General features: G+C 40.2%; 1 protein-coding gene across 2 annotated transcripts in view; it reads right to left on the bottom strand.

Annotated features, from left to right (window-relative positions):
• The window catches only part of SEPSECS (Sep (O-phosphoserine) tRNA:Sec (selenocysteine) tRNA synthase), a 55,895-nt gene that overhangs the window by 28,035 nt on the left and 6,952 nt on the right, over window positions 1-20,908 (bottom strand). The window contains exons 2-6 of one of the 2 annotated variants that reach the window (XM_050947803.1): window positions 14,908-15,062; window positions 12,253-12,371; window positions 12,003-12,161; window positions 8,627-8,780; window positions 4,055-4,157 (exon numbers count right to left, since the gene is read on the bottom strand). In XM_050947803.1, the coding sequence (XP_050803760.1) occupies window positions 4,055-4,157; window positions 8,627-8,780; window positions 12,003-12,161; window positions 12,253-12,371; window positions 14,908-15,062 (690 nt within the window). The remainder of the gene's footprint in view (window positions 1-4,054; window positions 4,158-8,626; window positions 8,781-12,002; window positions 12,162-12,252; window positions 12,372-14,907; window positions 15,063-20,908) is intronic. The other variant, XM_050947804.1, reaches the window with a different exon arrangement.

The following is a 20,908-nucleotide window of genomic DNA, read 5'->3' as shown; positions in this document are numbered from 1 at the left end:
GAGCTGGGATCTGGTGGAGCAGGATGGACCCAGGCCCTACTGACTGTGGCTGCCAGGCCACACCGCTTTGCTGAGTCAGGTGGCCACACTCACTCTGACCACTGGGCGATATACCCTGGCCAAACAGGGAAGCCATATTCCCTTGGACTATTAGGTCCCACACCCTGACTCTGGCTATTGGGCCACAAAACCTTGAGAGAGAGAGAGAGTGGCCATATTGACTTTTACTGCTAGACCACACTACCCTAAGACAAGGGGTGATCGTAAGGATGTGACCGTGAGGAAATAATTATCCCACCCCAAGAGGGCACAGGGTGCACTTGACCTGCGACAACAGGGATAAGCGGGTGCCCTGGGAACTTCATGAAGCTTCCCCTTCCATCTATATCTATCATTGCATTGAAGGGATGGAATGCCCCAACATCCCAATATCTTGAGGATGATGGTGGTTTGGGACCTTGGAACTTCTTTCCCAGGGCCTATTGTTCTCCAGGACATCCCTTACCATTGACAAATTCTGCCGCTGTTATCATGGAATGCACAGGCTCCTAAATATAGCTAAAAATTAATTAATCCTAGATTGTATAATTTCTATTGAAGAAAAGAGATTTCTTTTGTTAACAAACTCCGAAATAATGACTTCAGTTAAATGTTTAAGATTATATCATAAGAAATATCTAGCTACAAGCCAGAAAAAAATGCACAGCCCAATACACTAATGCACATAATTGTGCTTTTCAGTGTTTCTTGACAAGATTATTGTTACAAATAATTTTTTCCATTTGAGATGACACAGGAAATTAAGTTTCTTAACATTTTGATCATGGTAAGTTTAGCCTATAATATAGTTTCTCTGTTAAGAAACCCTCATTAGCTGTAGGATAATACTCAGTAATTACACAGCCCCATCCATGTGAAGATCAAAATGCTTCACAAACAATTACATTTCACAAAACCACTGTAATGTAGGTACAATAAATATACCAAGTAAACTATAAAACATCAGTAATTGTTTTCCATCCTCACATCTCAAGCGTGTTTTGCCAAGGGCCTTCAACCACTCAGGAGCATATAGCAGCCATAATCTCATTTCAAATTTTCTTTTTTGTTAAAAAATATAAATGCTTGCGAAGATTAAACAATAAAATTATTTTATTAAAGGGTCATCATCAACCTGAAATCTAGTTCAGTTACCAAAAAAAGCAACAGTAGTTTCAAGCATTAGACCCAAAGTAAAATCCCTTTCATATCTGTGCCTGTGATTTTTTGAAAAAAATAGGGATTATAAACTGTTTTTCTCTATCCTGTTGATGTGTGACACCAACACAAAAGGGAAATATTAGAAATGATGATACAAAAAGTGTTGTCAGATGTACAAAATTAAACACGCTGAAAGATGTCTTTTCCTCTAATATCTTTCAGTTATAGCCATATTAGACATTTTGTAACAGTCAGTAAAACATTTCTCAGAAAGATATAAGTTGACAGTGTCCCTCTAAAACAAGGAATTTCAGTAAACTTCTAGTAAAAGGAATGTTATCAAAATACCTAAAGACCTCAGAAGTCTGGTCAATCTATACTTCTGAAGGTGCTGTTGACAAAAAAACCACATGTAGATTGCAACTACTGAGATAAAAGAGTTTTAACAGCTTTATGGCAGGTGCTGCATACAGTAACTCTTCATTTAACATCGTCCTGCTTAAGGCTGTTTCAATGTTAAGTCCCTGCTCAATTAGGGAACATGCTCGTTTAAAGTTGTGCAATGCTCCCTTATAATGTCGTTTGGCTGCCTGCTTGTAAGATTCTGTGGCAGAGCAGCAACTATACAAGGGAGCATTGTACAAGTTCCACTTCTCTGCCTCCTCCCCCTCCCTCCCAGCGCTTCCTTTGGCGGCGTTTAGGACTTTCTGGGAGGGAGGGAGGGAGGGGGAGGAGCAGGGAAGCACCGCATCTCCACTCCTTCTCCTCCCTTCCAGAAAGTCCTAAGCGCCGCCAAACACTGTTTGGCTGCAGGGAAGCGCTGGGAGGGAGGGGGACGAGTGGGAAAGTGCTATGTCTCCACTCCTCCCCCACCGTCCCAGAAAATCCTAGGTGCCACCAAACAACTGTTTAGCAATGCTTAGGACTTTCTGGGAGGGAGGGGCAGGAGCGGGGAAGAGCTGTGTCACCTCTCCTCCCTCTCCCTCCCAGAAAGCCCTAAGCCACCAAACAGCTGTTTGGGGGGAGGGATAGCTCAGTGGTTTGAGCATTGGCCTGCTAAACCCAGGGTTGTGAGTTCAGTCCTTGAAGGGGCCATTTAGGAATCTGGGGCAAAAATCTGTCTGCGGATTGGTCCTGCTCTGAGCAGGGGTTGGACTAGATGACCTCCTGAGGTCCCTTCCAACCCTGAGATTCTATGATGGGGAGGGAAAATGTGGTGTGGGGTAGGGGTGGGAAGATGTGGGCGTGGAGCATTCCCAGCGAAGTCTGAGCCTTTTCCTCTCCGGGGAAGCTGCTGCAGCAAAGGTGCTTCCTAGCATCCTTGCCTGCAGCGGGCTGTGCCTGTGTGGGGTAAGCGAGGGGCACTTCCCAACTATAGTACAGTACTATACAGGATATAATGCCTTTTGTCTGCCCCAAAAAAATTTCCTTGGAACCTAACCCTCCACATTTACATTAAATCTTATGAGAAAATTGGATTTGTTCAACATTGTTTCATTTAAAGTGAAACATTTTTCAGGAACATAACTACAACATTAAATGAGGAGTTACATTAGGAAATTTCCATTTAATAAACAATCCTCCCAAAACAGGCTTTTTTTTTTTATTTTTTTTTTTAAGTAACGTTATAACAAAGTAGCTTATCCAATGTCAGTCAATTATTCCTCTCCCTGGGAACAGGCTGCAGCAATAAGCAAGGATGAGGTGGACACTGGTAAGATGTTGTGGCACTTCTGTCATATTCCTTCAGCCACCTCAGAAGTGCATCAATAATAAGGTGCCTAAATTCACACATCCTGAAGAGGTCTTAATTCCTATTCAAGTATGGTCCATGATTTTACATATAATAGTTTTAATAAGTTTAGGAAGCAGGTTTAAGAAGATAAAACATATCCTTCCGCTATGAAAAGTATTTTAGTACAATGAAGCAAAGATAAGGGAAAATGTTATGTTCCAGACAGTAGAGAAAAGGTGAGCGTACATTTATTTGTTAATTTCTTCCAAGTCTCCCCCCCTCATTTTAAAAAAGTTATCTGAACTATTTGGGTCCGTCCTCAACTTCCCCACTTTCAGCAGCAGTTTGCTTGCCCAGTTGCCAATTTTAACTCCCTTTCTTTTATAAAAATGACCTCTGGAATACCGAACAGCTTCCATCTTAATTTTTAAACTAGAAAAAGAAGCAGAAGCAGCTGAAAGGGCCACATACTGCATGACATTTTGGGATAAAACAGTTTGCAACTTTTTTGTTTTCTCTTAACCTCTTTCTTTTCCTTACTCTTTCCTCTACTATCTTGCCTCTCCTCAACTTCAAATTCACATGGTGCATTATCTCTGACAAATTATTTATGTATACTTTATTGATTTAGAATCACCAATACCCTGAAGACTCTTCCATATTTCTGACAATTAAAAAATCCCAAGTGATTTGTGGGAAATTATTTTTTTCCTGTTCTTTCAATGTTACTTTGTCTGTTTCTGATTTTGTACTGTGAATAATAATCAGAAGCTGATTAATGGTGCTTCAAGCCCCTAACTACGAGAAGTTGTGGGGAGCCCAAATAACCCTTCATTTTAGACTAAAGGGGGTTTTCTTGTAGGAAGGTTGCTGGAGACCAATTCTGCTCAATCTGGCCCACCCGATTTTATCAGCAGGGGGAAGCAGCTCTAAAAAAGCACTCTCTGTCCTTTGAATCTGCTCAGACATGCAAAATTGCCTGGGATTAGACTCAAGTCTGCGAAAACATTTGACAGAACGTGCCCATGTTGTTCATTTTGTAGTTCTATATAATTGTATTATCAAAGGTTAACATAAATATATCATTTAAAAAGTCTTTTTGAAATACAAGCCTCATACCTGCTGGATGAGATGCATACATTTTGAAGACTGAACTCCATATGCATTGTTGACAATATGAGGAATGTCATAATTAGAACAAATCACAGCCAGTTCTTCCAGTCTACAAACATAAAAGTGCAAATTAGGAAAACACTTATAACTGAACACAGTGAAGTTATGGTATGAGTCAGGCCATTTAAGGACTAGTTTATGCAAGAAGGTCAAAATGGGGACAAGTGAGGGAAAAAGGAACTTCTTCACAATTATATTAGGGTACACTGCAGCTGGGAGTATGCCCCCCAGCTGGGTAGACAGATACATACTAGTTCTCCTTGAGCTAGTGTACTAAAAATACTGCATAGGGGATGGCACACACTAGCTGCTCCAGTACAGGCTCACCTGATTCCCTCGGTCCTAACTCAGGTGGTTAACCTGTGCTGCAAAGTCCACACCGCTATTTTTAGCATACAAGCTCAAAGAGAATTAGCATGTCTCTATCCACCCAGGCTGGGAGGCATGCGTTCAGCTGAAAGTAGACATACCTTAGTATTACCATTGTGACCTGATAGTTAAATGGACAGGTGTTGTTTAGTAAACTAACATTCTCAGTTACCTATACCCACTCTCTAGCCTTTTGGGTTGGACTCAATTTTTTCATGCTTAACCTCAGTTCCAAACAACTTTTTGGTAAAAAGCACCCCCCGGCCCCCAAACAAAAACAAAATTTCATTGGGGTTGCTCAAATATTTTTTTGAAGCACGTTTCAGCTTACTGTATGTTTTTTTTTAATTTATAGCACTGTGCCTCAAAAAGGATTTGACTGAAGTTTCAAAATTTGCGTGGGGAATGAAATGTCTGAAGAGATTGGAAACAGCACAGGATAGGGAACCTTTCACTTTTTGGTTCCCAGTTCAATCTAACCCAGCTGGGTAGTGACTAAAGTTGTTACCCTCTGATAGCTACTGAGTGCCCTATGTTTAATGGGTTGGTAGTCTCAGTACAAACCCTAGCAATCATCTTTCAAAAACCACCAGCACCTCTGAAATCAATTGGTTCTCATCTGCATCCTAAGCAGAGCCAAGGAGTAAACTGGCATGGAAGTAACACTGTCCTCTTGAAAATACAAGCGGTTCCTCCGGAAGAGAGGAGAGAAATACTGACAGATCTACGAAGAGTATCATGCACTCCTGCTGCTCATATTATACATACTCTGTGGGAAATAGACTTTGGGCTCCCATTACTCTAATCTGGCACCTTTGCTACACCAAATTATTTTGTTTTATACTTTGTCTGTACATAAACCTGAATTAATAATGTGTGTTTTGGAACCTGCTGAGTGGTGTGTACAATTTTAAAGCAAATAGCATAGAAAGTCAAATGATGTTGCACATAAATTATTGTATCTTCAGATAACTACAATATAATAACCAAAGTAAGTTGCAGTTGTGGGATCAGAGGGTGATGCTTAAGGCCCTTAATACAGGCAAGCATGTTCTTAAGGTCATTGACTTAAGTGCTTTTCCAAACACAGACCCCAAGAGAGGACAACCAGAATATGTTTGATTCCAGCTGAGTTTAAAGGCACATGAATTTGGTCCTAGCTAATACCATATCTGGGTGGTTGGTATTTCTCTGTGTTTGGGTCTTCTCTACCATCTTCATTTTATTTTACTAGCTACCAATAAATCTTTCCTCTACGCTAATTTGAATCTTCTACTCCTCTTTTTTTCAATGAACTATCACTTCAAGATTTGGGCCAAGATCTTTGCTTTCATATCTCAGATAAACTGTTACTAATGAAAGAGTTTTTCCTTAGGCTTAATAGGTAGCCCTATTATTGCTGACTGCAAAGATCCATGGATCAGCACCTTGCTGCAACTGATTTCTCACAATCCAAATAAACTTTCATTTACCACACAGGCTCAGTTCTGCATGAGCCTCCATGCGGGTGGGCCTCTGGACACCCCTCAGATGCTTTGCATAGATGCAGGGGTTCACCCTGCAGAGCTCACTAAACATTCCAGGCCTCTTGGTATTTTATAAGATCTACACTTTTAGTACATTGGGAAAGGGTTCCAATTATTTTGGAATCTTTCTAAAATCCCTTGATTTCCACCCAACTTGTGTACATTCCTTATATTTATTTTTGAAAATATTCTCTTTGAAAAGTTATGTGCAAAATCCAACTGAAAAGTTATGTGAAAACACAGTGCAAAGAGCCCGGGGCCCAAGCACTGCCCACCAGCTTCCTGCAGGAGGCAATGGTTTTCACACTGTGGAGCACGCCTCAACAGAAGGCAGAAATATAGGGGCAGAGGGTCATGTGGCCCTGCGAGCCCCCTCCACACATCACCTCTAGGAGGCACAAATATACTTGCCCTAGGCATTAAAATCCCTCGTTACAGCTCTGCTCTTTCCAATAAAGAGAGGCAATACTTAGAAAGGGGCACACAATGAATGTAGGCTTTAAAAAAAACCTGACCTTTTAAAAAATAAAAATGTTAAATCTCATGTAGCATGACATTTGTTTAAAAATTTACAGTTCAGCATACTTCTAGACAGCATTAAAACAAAAATGTCAGATATTTAAAAACAAACATATAAAAAGGTATACTCCAGGAACATTGTATGGGATTTACCTTCCTTTTATGAATATCTATCTTCTGGTCTTTGAGGGCTGGCAGTATCCTTTTAATAAAAGGCTCATAACCCTCTCTATCTGTAGTATGCTCTAATGCAGCCCCTGATCGTATATTTTATTTCAGAGTCACAAGGGACAGAACACTACCATGTCAAAAAAGGAGAGAACGAGGCAGAGGAGTGAACGAAATTTACATTAGTTCAAAAACAGACTAGTTGATTTGGTAGTTTTGATTCAAACTAGCCAATATATTTTCCAATTCATCTTCAGGTAATGTTTATAGTATTCTGACTGAATTATTCACCCCACTATCCTTCCACCAACATGTATAAGTGTATTATTTTTAAATCAGTAAAATGTAGGACAGTTTTGACTAACATAGGATAACAGAGTGAAAGGTATTTTCACTAGCCATTTTTCAACTGTAAGATGATAGTGTTTCATTTCTAAATTCAGATATTTAGCTATGAATGTGTAGGTATCAAAGCAATTAATGAAAGAAAATAGATACACATGATGCAGTAAAGAAAACTATGACAGCAGGAAGATTATTTTGTTTTGGAATTATACCAAATTTAAGCAATTCTTATGCTGAAGTTAAGGTACTAGATGTTTTCAAAAATCTCAACCATATTATTAAAACCTATACTTTAAACAAATTGTACTGTGAACACAAATGAGCTCACAAATATACAATTGTACACTGGCAAAACCCAGTATTTGGGTTTATTATTATCTATTTGGATATGTAGACACTAGTTACATTCACAAAAGCAGGTTTTCCAAACAACTATCACTCGTCTCATTTTGAAAATTTGTCCCAACATACTAAGTGCATTTACCTATCAGAATCCAATTTCTAGTTTCCAGAACAAGAATTTTCAAAGATTCATAGTGTGGACCACAGCTTAATATAGTGCCTCAAAGACCTCATTATCTCTCATTCGTGATTGTATGGTTCATCTCCCTTGTCAGCAGTGACAGAATAACATCCATGTGGCAATTACAACAATAGCTTTCATGGAAATGTAATATTAGGAAAGAATGTAATGTATAAGCAGCAAAGAATCCTGTGGCACCTTATAGACTAACAGACGTTTTGGAGCATGAGCTTTCGTGGGTGAATACCCACTTCTTCAGAATTCACCCACGAAAGCTCATGCTCCAAAACGTCTGTTAGTCTATAAGGTGCCACAGGATTCTTTGCTGCTTTTACAGATCCAGACTAACACGGCTACCCCTCTGATAATGTAATGTAATGTATGTTAAGCTTATTTTAATGTTAATGTGATTTAACAGCTGGAAACAGAGAGCCAGCATCACGTGATCAGCCAGTAAGTGCTCAACCCAAGGTAAAGCTAAACAAGAGGAAAATCACTTTTTATATCAGTGCAGTACATCTACATTTCAGGTTTGCAATGCTGCAGCTATACTAGTGGACAGACACCCCACCTTGGGCTATCAAAAGTGTCAAATGAGAAAAATTCATCTGGGATCAGTGAACTAAAGGAGACAGCAGCACAGGCTACTGTAACTAAGAAAATTTGACCTCTGACTTAGCAGGGCAGCTTCTGTTGTATGATTTCACAGAAGACAATTGTTACCCACTTCTGTGGAATCACAGGATAAACTGCTGGCTACAATCATTTATATCACCAAAAGCAATGAGAGATTATTATCTTCAGCCAGGTATGACAAGAAAGATCTGCCCTATTTCTTATCCTTCCTTTTCTGCTTCTTCTGGTATGTTTTTTTGCAGAAGTCGCGTTGTTTCCATCCTCCTACTCCCTGAATTCCAGGAGGAAACTGAAAGTAAACTTTCACTGTGGTATCTATTTTGCTTCATTAACTATTGGTGGTAATTAAGCAATTTTAGGAAGATGAGCATAAATGTGAAAGTTATTAAAACCTTGGTAATAGCTACCAAGCATTACGTGAGGATTATTTACCTGTCTGGTACCCTTGGAGCAAAGCAAGATGTAGTAGAATGAACACAGAGAACATTTTCAGCTCCAAGATCCTGGATTTTAGCCTCTAACGCCTTTACGTCTGTGCGCAGCTCATCACCTTCTAATACATTCTCTATCACCACTGGCACAAAACCTAACCCAGCCAATAAAAATAAGAGAGTGTGTATTAAATAGTAACTTTACATGTCTATATCTTCAAGCTAGATGCACGATTGTTGGCTATGATTTAATGTCAGATATTTTTTATTTCTACTCATTTATTCTAGTAACAGACTGCTTCAGAGGCTCAGAATCATTAAGAACACTGGTACATAAATGACAACTTCAGTGGTGCCCACTGGAGAACTTGGGCTTTAGGTAAACGCTAGTACCCTTTGCAACCTGAACCACATAGCAGCAACAGGTTCAAGGAAATCTCCCTTACTTAAGCAAATTAACCCCTTCACTCCCAATTTTTTTTTTTTAATATTCAGGATGAGAGAGGCAGGGAAAATCAGTCAAAAGGACTTCCTTTCAAGATTCCAAACTTCAGGTGTATTAAAACAGTACTGCTGGGAAAAAAAATGCTAAAAAAGTACTTATCAAACTGATTCTAAAAATAAAACCAGTTAGTAGCAAACACTATAGTTAAGGCTGCAACTCAACTTTCATCAATATCCTGTTATTACTCCTTCACAACTCTCCAAAATACTCATCAGAGCTTGGAAATGTCCACATTTGGTCTTATTCTGGAAGCGAAATTTTTGTTTTTGGAAAATCTGAGCGAAGTGAACTAATCCATTTTTGAGTTAGGCAAACACTGAAGAAAAGAATCACATTAAAAAAAATTAAGACTTGGCTGTAAACTTTATATGTAGCTATTCCTCACTGAAGATCATACCCCAAGTTACAGTGCATTTGAAAAAAAATTTAAACACATCTAAATCATAAATGGTTTAAAAATTACTTCTGTGCATGTATATTCATTTTTTAGTTGGGCCATTGCTTGAGGAACTATCCAATTGCACAAGATTTGTTTTCAGTACATGACAAAGTGGCATCATTTAAAACCTACAGAGTTATTGAAAAGCTCAATTATGCATGTTAACTATATGAACAGGGCTGCAACTTAAGGCTCTATTATTATTAAAATTCAGAACACAGTCTCATTTGAAAATTACTAGTTTGATACTTAAAATATGGTGTGATTTTGTAGACCATATATTTTCCTCCACAGTGGATCTAGCAAGTGTAGAAGTTTCACTGCTTTTAGCCTCCATACTTTGTATACCAATTAACATGTAAAGAAAAAAGCACCACAGTGTTCTGTGTTTCTTTTTCCACCATCAGTTTTAACTGAATGGCAAACAAACAGTTTAACTTACTTTATTTTTTCTATCCTCCCCAAGCAAAATAAGGATTAAAAAATGACTTCCTATTATGGAAGGAAGTCATGTGATCCATCTATATCTGGCCACCTCTTTCTGTAGCATTTGTACCCTTTTTATTATTTACAATTGTCAAACAGATAGCTAAGAGTTAATGTCTCTTTCACCTGTAAAGGGTTAGCAAACAGTGACCTGTAACACCTGACCAGAGGACCAATCAGGAGACAAGATATTTTAAAATCTCGTGGGAGGGAAGCCTTTGTTTGTGGGTTTGGCTTTGTTCTCTCTGGGTCCTGGACTGGACTAGAGGTGAAACCAGGTTTCTACCAATCTCCCTGCTACAGTCTCTTATCTATTCAGAATTGTAAGTAAGAAAAGGCGGTCATAGTCTTTTAATTTGTTTTTTTTTCATTTACATATGTGTACTTGCTGGAAGTAGCTTAAATTGTGTTTCTGCTGGAGAAAGTTTCTTTCTATTGTTTATTAGTTGAAAAACCCTGTATATTTACCATCTTGATTACAGAGACAGTTTTTATGTTTTTCCTTCTTTATTAAAGTTTTCCTCTTTTTTTTAGAACCTAATTGATTTTTTTTGGTTATCTTTTGTAAGACTCCAGGGAAGGGAGTCTGTACTCACCAGGGAATTGGTGGGAGAAAGGAAAGGGAGGAGGGAAGAAAAACCTGCTCTCGGCGTTTATCTGTGTATCTCCCTCCGGGGAAGAAGGGAGGGGAAGTGGTGATTCAAGGAGTTGAATCATGGTGGTTTCCTAGTGTAACCAGGGAGGAAGAAAGGAGAGGGGAAGGGAAATGGCTTATTCTCCTTTGTTGTGAGACTCAAGGTATCTGGGTCTTGGGGTTCCCAGGGAAGATTTTGCTGGGACCAGAGGGTATCAGGCCCTAGAAATTCCTGATTGTTGGCAGCGCTACAGAATCTAAGCTGGTAATTAAGCTTAGAGGACTTTAGGCTAGTACCCATATTCTGGATGCTAAGGTCCAGATTTGGGAATTATACTATAATAACGTCTTATTTAAATTTCATACATCCCAAGCTGTCAGTTTTAGCAGTCCATTTCACATATTAATTTCCATCTATATAAAGAAGTTTGTACTGAACTCCCATCAAGCCTGATCCTGCTCCCAGTGCAATCAATGGGAATTTTCCTATTGACTTCTAAGGCAATAGGATTGAGTTGATCGAGCTAAATTCATCAATTTCCACTCTAGCATGGCAGTATCAGTGGGGTCTTCCCTCCTTGGATTAACAATAAGCCTCAGCTCTGTCATGGAGGAATGAAATTGTGAAGTGAATCCCTGTCCATAAGAACTTGGACTAGACAATCTAAAACCATCATATTGCTATGACTAAGTCACTGTTGACCTTGGCTGGTTTCAGACTGGTGAGATAGGGGTAAGAGACACTGCATCCAACTGCTAATCCCTAAACATCTAATACCCTTTTATTTTTTTTGAGACACTATTCTTTCATTAATTTCAGGACATCCATCTTATTTAAATCATCAAAGTTTTGAACAACTCAGTCATGGCTCTTGCTACACTCTTTTTTCCTCATCTAAATCTATTTTTCTTAACCTCTCCTCTGTATATAACCAGGTATTACAAATATCTTAAATAAATAAATCACATTCCATACAATTAGCTATGTTCAGAGAATGCTATGGCTACCTAGTTAAATACTCAACTGCTGTCCTCTGCTGAATTATTTCCAGTTCTTCAGTCTCTTGTAATATGGTGCCTGAAGTTGAGTACGACATTCTAGATATGTTCCTCACTTCCTTTTTGTGTAGAGCGATAATATCTTTCTCTACTCTTTTACATATCTCCATATTCTATTTGGATTTCTACACTTGTCTATTTTATTGTTTCCAGACACCAAGTTTATGAATCCAGTACCACTAGCAACAGGAGAGTTTTAAACATGTGTAGTTAGAATGCTACAGTGCATGGTCAATCCACCTTCTTCCTCTTACCTGCAGTTATCATAGATTTAAAGCAGGATTTCTGATCTATGCGTGGCCAAATAATATACTTTGCCTTTGGTCTCTTGTGCCGCAGTGTTAAGAAACACAGGGTTAGACTCATGCCAGTTGCCATAGGAACCACAAAGCAATTGGTCACTGTTCGGACACCTGTATATAAAAACAAACCAGGTAGTAGCATAAAGTATTTGCTAACTGCTATATGCACCCACATAAGAAAAAATATTAGTTTCATACCTACCAGCCAGCTTTATAATGTCCAGAACTACTGAATTAGTAAGTTTGTTCAAAAGGCTAGAACCTGCAGCTTTAGGCTGGACAGCAGAAATATCCCCTGACCTCCCAATTCCATGGATTAACCTGAACAAAAGAGGTTGAAAACATATATGAAGAATTTTTCAAGCCCTAAAGCAATATTTCTTGTTTTCTGAAGACCATTTGGTTTGATAAACATTAATAAAATGTCTTCTCCAATGCAGCACCAAAATCAGATAATGAATTATAATACCCTATAATATTAACATGAAATTGGACTATTTCACTCACTTCTGTACAGTAAAGCCATCAAAAACAACATCTTGTTAAACAGAGTAACTGAGAAGGCCTATAATAGTGATTCCTTTATCCGCAAGGTAGATTTATCGGAAGAAAGGGCTGTGAAATTTCAGCAATGCTTGATGTCCCTCAGATAGTGCTACAAATGCTAACATGGCTGCAGTGTGTGCAAAGTGTGCTTTTTGAAGAATAAAATCAGTATTATATAATGAAATGTACACTCATTGGATTTTACAGACGCTGTGCCTGATAAACAGTTCACAACAACAGAGCAATTAAGTGGTTTACATATGCTTTGTTAAACACATTTTAAAACATTTACGTTAATACACGCTCTGTTTCCCTCCACATTTTGAGTCTATGCACCCAGCATTCTACCTCCTACTTCTCATTCGGTGCAGTGCCATCTTTCTTCGCATTCTTGCATCTTTCTGATACCACTCAAATCACATTTATAATTGTGGAATATTATTTAGTACCTCTCAGGATTGAAGGATGATATAACCCTTTATGAACCACACACTTATATAAATAACTTCACCCACTGGTGAAATGCTGCAGCTGCCTACGAAAGCTCAGCAACAGTATACAACTACTGATGACTTGAATTCTATTTTTGTCTTGGGGACAGTGAGGACTCCACCAAATACATGCACTCACTGAAAAGCAGATGGACTGGAGGGAACTCAGAACTTTTAGGAGAATGGTTTTATATCTGACCTTTCTTCTCCCACTTCCAGTGTAATTACAGCAATAGTTAATTGGCTTGATAATTGAAAAATTTGCACATAATCCTCACTTTATAATTACAGATATGCTTTGTTCCCCTGCTATACCCTCAATATCTTTCCCTTAACTGGTCCCCCTTTTCTCAGTCTATATATTCCCTATCTATCTCTTTCCTAGTCTGGGTCTCTAGATGCTGTGCTTACTCTGCCCATTCATTTTGTTTTTAATATGGCTGAGAAGGAGAGAGTGCTCTCAAACCACTGCCTGACACTTCCCCCCATTCTTTGACTTACCTATCTAATTGACAGGAGAATGGAGTGGGGATGGAATTGAGCACTCGTCTCAGAAGAATTCCTTCTTTCTCCCACTACTGAAGCTAGTAGGCATAAGTGCAGACAGAACTGTCCCAGCCCAGCAACAGCTAAGTGACATTCTCAGCTCTGTCACCTGCAATATGTTCAACTCCCAGTCTACCACATTCCTTTAGAAAAGCCAGATAGCAGCACTTTTGGAAGAAAGATGCTCTGAAGATGCCCCTGATCCCATAGCTCAATCAAGCCAGAGACTGACTACAGAATTAAGTAGATGGAATGGGAGAAAGAAGACAGCGGTGATGCCTCCAGGTCTGTTCTCCATCAGATTCCTATAATCATGCAGTAAATTTAAAGAACTGCAATTTAGAACAAGAAGTGAAGGAAAATACCATATTTAGTCGCAATTGCAAAAGGAATTTAGTTCCCTGGTTTTCTTTGGAGGTCTCCCATTATAAAACGGGATGGGCCAAACTGAGCTTACTTGTGTAAGTAGAATTTACTAGAAATCTGGTCTTCAATATGTCCTTGTGCTAGTATGTCAGAGATGGGGATTCCAGTAAATTTCACTTTGCTGACATTACAGACGATGTAACAATAGAAGGCAGATAATTGGCATAGGACAGCAACCCAAAACAGTGGATCTAGATAAAGCAACGTCTACAGGGTCTCTAAAATTCAATATCCAAAGCAGCCATCAAATCTCAGAAAACTCAGGACTTCAAGCTATTAGAAGCCCTCCCTGTCCCATAGCTCAACCTACTTTTGAATCATTTTTAATAGGTTTGGTTTATGGTCATGTCAATTCATCTCTGTCATGAGTTAATAATTACAACAATCAATATGCAGGTATTTGGATGCAAGGAATATTTTCCAATTAGTTATAATATTTAGAATAAAGAAGACGTTTTGAATAATATGCAGATGAGTTAATGCTGTACTCTGTAAACTGAACTTTAAAGGACAAGTAATACAGAAGTTATTTTTTAAACCAGAGAAGTCTCTTCTCCTTCTTGCTTTGTCATGTGACCAATTCAAAATTTTGCATGTCTAACAATCACAATTTCCTTAAGAGCGAAGTTGTGAGATCATAGTGAAAGAGGAGAGGATTTTAACAAAAAAAAATCTTGTTAAACTTTTCAATGATTTGCTAATGGAAAATATGATATGAAACTGATGTAATTGTCAGTAATGAAATTTTGTTTTTCAAATGCTTTCAAACTTTCTGATAGCAAGATATTAAAAGAAGCCCTTTACAATCATAATAAAACAGTAGCATTAAAACTGTTTATCAGACTTACCTGTAATGCCGACGGGCAACCATTCCTGATGCCACTCTTCCTTCCCTCTCACCCACACCACAGTTGCCCAGAAAATTGTTGCTATCCATAATGGCAAGTTCATGAAGAAAGAGTTCGATGGTACTTTCATCCCACCCATCTTCAGGACACTTGCCCTTCAGAAGGAATTATAATTATAATAAAAATACTGCCTAGACTTGGATAATTAAAATTGATAAGATTTCTTTAAGTAGATTGTCTTGTTAATTTTAGTATCTTCTTTAATGCACTGAGATTTAAAGCTTTAAAGAAATCTAGTCTCCCCTTCCTAGAATATGAAATTGGAACATTTAATAATAAAAGCTACATAATAAACTGCTTCTATATTCAATGCAATTTGATATTAATGTTCCCAGAAAGAATAAATTTAAGATGTATTTGTCTCAAAGTACAGCATTTTAGGATGCATAAGCAGAAGCAGCAAAGAGTAGTCAGGAAGTTTCTTACTAGGGTCCAGAGTGACCTAAACAAATTGGAGGATTGGGCTAAAAGAAATCTGATGAGGTTCAACAAGGACAAGTGCAGAGTCCTGCACTCATGACGGAAGAATCCCATGCACTGCTACAGGCGGGGGACCGACTGGCTAGACAGCAGTTCTGCAGAAAAGGACATGGGAATTACAGTGGACGAGAAGCTGGGTATGAGTCAACAGTGTGCCCTTGTTGCCAAGAAGGCTAATGGTATATTGGGCTGCATTAGTAGGAGCATTGCCAGCAGATCAAGGGAATTTGGCTTTGGTGAGGCCACATCTGGAATACATAAAGGATTTGGACAAATTGGTGAGAGTCCAGTGGAGGGCAATGAAAACTATTGGGGTTGGGGCACATGATTTATGAGGAGAGGCTAAGGGAACTGGTCTTATTTAATCTGCAGAAATGAAGAGGGGGTATTTGATAGCAGCCTTCAACTACCTGGAGGGGGATTCCAAAGAGGATAGAGCTTGGCTGTTTTCAGTGGTGGCAGATGACAGAACAAGGAGCAATGGTCTCAAGTTGCAGTAGCTGAGGTCTAGGTTGGATATTAGGAAAAACTTTTTCACTATGATGGTGAATACCTGGAATGGGTTACCTAGAATCTCCATCCATAGAGGTTTTTAAGGCCCAGTTTGACAAAGCCCTGGCTGGGATGATTTACTTGGGGCTGGTCCTGCTTTGAGCAAGGCACTGGATTAGATGACCTCCTGAGGTCTTTTCCAACCCTAATCTTCTATGGTTCTGAGATTCACCTTATGAAGGATATACAGGATATTTGGTGTACAACATGCAGTATTAGTCCATTAGGACTATAACACTGATCAAGAGGCATGGAGAAGATAAAGTAAAAGACAACTAGGATAACAAAGTAAAGAATACGAATAATCAAAGAAAGTTAAAAGTAATTTCAGGTACTACACATTTTCCTACTTATTTTTTCTCTTGTTACGATTTTAACAAAAAAAAAAAAAAAGACCCAGTAAAGCAAGAGAAACTGACTACTTATTCAGGGGAACCAGTGAGATTGACCAAACAAAAACTGCAGCCAAATGTTCTTTGCATTCCTTTGTGTAATATACTTATCTTTGTAAACTGCTTACAGCAGGGGTTCTCAAACTTCATTGCACCCCTTTCTGACAACAAAAATGGCTACATGACCGGGGGAAGGGAGGAAGGGAAGGGGCAAAGCCAAAGCCCAAGAGCTTCAGCTCCAGGAGTGGGGACTGTAACCTGAACCCTGCCCGCCAGCCAGGGCTGAAGCCCAAGCGCCCTGGCTTTGGGTGATGGGGCTCAGGCTTCAGCCCTGGGCCCCAGCAAGTCTAACACCAGCCCTGGCGAACTCTGGGGTCATGACTCACAGTTTGAGAACCGCTGGCTTAGATGAAAAGCACTCAGAAAATACAAAGCATTACTACACCGCAACAAATAGCTATGCAACACCTATTCTCTTCTTCTGTATGTTTTTAAACACTAAAAAGAGACTATTGTCCACTAGTCTCCTTCAATAGTCTTAGTTATCTGTCACAATAACAAGTTATCTGTAGACAAATGAGTGTCCATTTAAATGATCAGAAAATTAGGTCTGATCACACGAGGAAAGAGTAAGGGAGGCACCTCAAAATTCCACATTAATAACAGGAAGACTCACTTCTAATTACTAATTTCAGAATGTTATAGAACAAAAATTATAAAAATCAAGGGTAATGAATCACAACACATACTTGTACCATATATTTTACAAGTGTAATTTCATTTCAATTATAAATACTTTATAGTATGTTAGTAAATATTTAGTAATGTACAGGGCTTGAAAAATTCAATCACTTGCCACTGGCAGATTGGGAGCTTTTCCTGGCAAATATAGGGCCTAAGCCATTAATTTTCGAAGAATTTAAACTTTCATTTAACGCCTTGTCTACACTACATCGTAGGTTTGACACAAAGCAGCTTATGTCGGCCTAGCTGTGGATGTGTCTTCACTTAAATTTGGCTCTCAATGACGTAAATGTCCCACTATGCTGATTTAATAACACCATCTCCCCAAGCAGTGTGGAGTCAAGGTCAATGTAATTATCTCCACGTAGTGAGAGTGTAGACATGGTGTTATTTATGTAGACTATTACTGGCTTCCTGCAGCTGTCCCACAATGCCCCAAACTGACCGCTCTGGTTCTCGTTGTGAACTCTGCTGCCCAGGAGTCAGGCAGACAGGAAGCTCTCCCTCCCTCCTTCCCTCCCTCCCCCCGCCTTTAAAGCTATGCAGTTTTTTGAAATTTCTTTTCCTGGTGGCCCAGCTTGGCAAGCATAGCTAAAAGCCCTCAACCGTTGAGTTTAATTGCCCAGCTGACCATGCTGGCTACATGGTCCAGATGAGCTCCTGCCTGGAACAGACAGGAGATATTGGATCTCCTAGGCATGTGGAGAGAAGATGCTGTGCAGACACAGTTCTGATCCAGCCATAGAAATGTGGACATCTATGAGCAGATTGCTCAGGAGAGACCAGCAGCAGTGCCACATGGAAGCCAAGGTGCTCCAGCAGGCATAGCAAAAGCCCAGGGAGGCCAACAATTGATCTGGTGCCAAGCTGAAGACCTACCATTTTTACAAAGAGCTACATGCCATCCTCAGCGGAGACACCCCCACCACCCACAAGAACCCTGTGGATACTTCCAAGGAGCTTGAGTCACGAACCCCTGCCATGAACAGCGAGAAGGAGAAAGGCAGATAAGGAGGAGGAATGCAGGGGACAGACAACCAGGGGATCCAGTTGTGCCGTGAGCCAAGATCTGTTTTTGACTCCACCACAGTCGTCATTCCCAACAGTCAAACATGGACAAGTCTGATGCAGGGGAAGGGACCCCTGTAACTATGCAGTTTGCTTTGAAATTACAGGAATGGAACCCCCAAAGCAGCAGGACTTCTGTGGATTCGCTCTTTTTCACTTGTGCTAAAAGAAGTAATGAAGCAACCAAGAGAGGCAGAGTTGCTATCTGCTTTTCATTCCCCACTAGAGTTAGGCAGAGGGGGTCACGTGGAGCAGTTTGTTTATGAACACCAGGATGTCTCATTAATTCTCTATAGAGATCCTGATGAAACTTTCATGGAGGTACTCTGCAATCCTCTGCCAAAGGTTTCTGGGAAGGGCTGTCTTGTTTCTTCCACCATGCTAGGACACTTTCCCATGCCACTCAGCGATTACTTCAGCAGGCATCATTGCAGTACATAGGTTATCAGCATGTGAACGTGGGCAGCAACAGAACACCAGCAGAAGCTGTGCTCTCTCTGCCTCTGTTACCCTCAGGAGTGAGATAGCTAAAATCACTACCACCATCTGTGGTAAACAGTGCCAGTATTCAGTTCCATTGCCCTATACTACTAGAATAACGCAAGAAGCTATTCCTCAGCCCCCAAAGGACCATACTCACCATGGCTGGTGCTGTGACTGGTGCTGTGCTCTATTACTCCCAAGCAGAAGTAAGAATGTAGTGCTTACAACTTTTGGGGAGCAAGGGGAGGGAGTTCAGCATCTTGAGTTTCAATTTCTGTCGTGAATAACTGACAATGTGTGACTGTGTTTTGTATCTGCAGCTGCTGCCATTGCAGCCTACAGGGTCTCTCCCTCCACACCCGCAGAATGCCGGAGCCAGATAAGGAGGAGAAAGAAGAGGACTTGGGATGACATGTTCCAGGAGATCCTGCAAACAGTGCTGCTTTACAGAACTAGCACAGGGCCTGGAGGATTATCACAGAGTGGAGAGGAGAAAGGTGCAGGAAAAGGAGAGGGACGTGCAGCAGCAGATGCTTGCGCTTCTCAGACAGCGAACGGAGATACTGAAGACTGTGGTGGACCTGAAGGTTCAACAATCCTGTGCTCGCCTCCCTCTGCAGCCCACTGAGAACTGCATATTGGGACCTCCTTATTACCTCCCTTCAACATTCCACGTGGCATCAGGGGTTGGTGCAGTACCTTTACCATTAAAGAAAATCACAGCTTTACATACACTGACTTGTGAAAGCCACAGTTGGTGTACCTGTACCTGAAATGGAAATGATTGCTGTTTCCACTTAATAAATTAAGGGAACAGAACTTAAGAAGTTTTAAATGTTTTTTAATTGCCTGGTTCACGTTACAGAATAAAATTGTATTTTTGGAAAAAAATTCATGTTTATTAGTTCACGGTATATGCTGGTTGGTGCTGAGCAGGTCTGGCAGCAACCAATTCCCCATTACTGCACTATCATTCACAAACAATATTAACAGGTGCATTGACAATTTTATACTTAACCAAATTCACAGTTCATTTTGGTCAATTTCATGGTCCTTGACATATTTTTCATGGCCATGAATTGGGTAGGGCCCTAGTTATATTGCTACACACACTGCAATCACTGCAAGATTCATTTGGGGCTGCAAAAGAGAAAGGCCATGTAGAGAACACTACAGCAAAACATACTACTCTGTCTCACTATTAAAATGTTCTTTTAAAGTCTCCCTGAGCCGTATAGCTCCATGTTGTGCTCTTCTAATAGCCCTTGTAGCTGGCTGTTCAAATTCAGCACATAGCCGCTTCATTTCCACCCTCTACCCTGGTGGAAACTTTTTCTGCTTTATTTTACAGATATTATACAGGACACAGCAGGCAGTTATAACCATTCCGCTATTTTTCTTCCTAAGGCCCAAACGTATAAGTAAACAATGCCAGTGACCCTTCAAACAACCAAAGGCACATTCAACTGTCATTCTGCACCTGCTGAGCTTGTATTTGAAGCGCTTCTTGATGCTGTTGAGATGGTCAGTGAGGTGGTCATGGGAGCAAGGTATAGGCTGAGTCACCCAGGATCACTATTGGCATTTCAACATTCCCAATGGTAATTGCTGGTTGGGAAAGAAAGTCCCCACAGCTTTCTGAACAGTCCTGTGTTCTTAAAGATGTACGCGTCACGCAACTTCCCTGACCACGCTGATGTCAGTAAAGCTTCCCCAGTGATCCATCAGGGCTTGTATAACCATAGAAAAGTAGCCCTCTCTGTCAGTGTACTCTGTGGCAAGGTGGTCTGGTGCTAAAATAGGAATATGCATGCCATCTGTCACCTCACCCCAGTTCAGGGACCCCATTGCTGCAAAACATCCATCATGTCCTGCACATTGCTGAGAGTCAGTCATGTGTAGCAAGAGATGATTAATGGCCCTGCACACTTGCATGACAACAGCCCCTGTGGTGGATTTCTCAACTCCAATTCATTTCTGACTACCTGGCAGCAATCTGGCATTGCAAGTTTCCACAGTGCAATTGTCACTCACTTCTCAACTGTTAGTGCAGCTCTCATTTTGGCATCCCTGCATTGGAGGGCTAGGAAGAGCTCAGCATACAGATCCAGGAATGTGGCCTTGCACATTCAAAAGTTCTGCAGCCCCTGCTCATCATGTCATACCTCCATAACGATGCAATCCCACCAGTCAGTGCTTGTTTCTCAGGCCCAGAACCAACA

This window comes from Gopherus flavomarginatus, chromosome 3, assembly GCF_025201925.1.
Source record: "Gopherus flavomarginatus isolate rGopFla2 chromosome 3, rGopFla2.mat.asm, whole genome shotgun sequence".
NCBI classification, from domain to species: Eukaryota; Metazoa; Chordata; order Testudines; family Testudinidae; genus Gopherus; species Gopherus flavomarginatus.
This window is presented reverse-complemented; position numbering and strand designations above follow the sequence as displayed.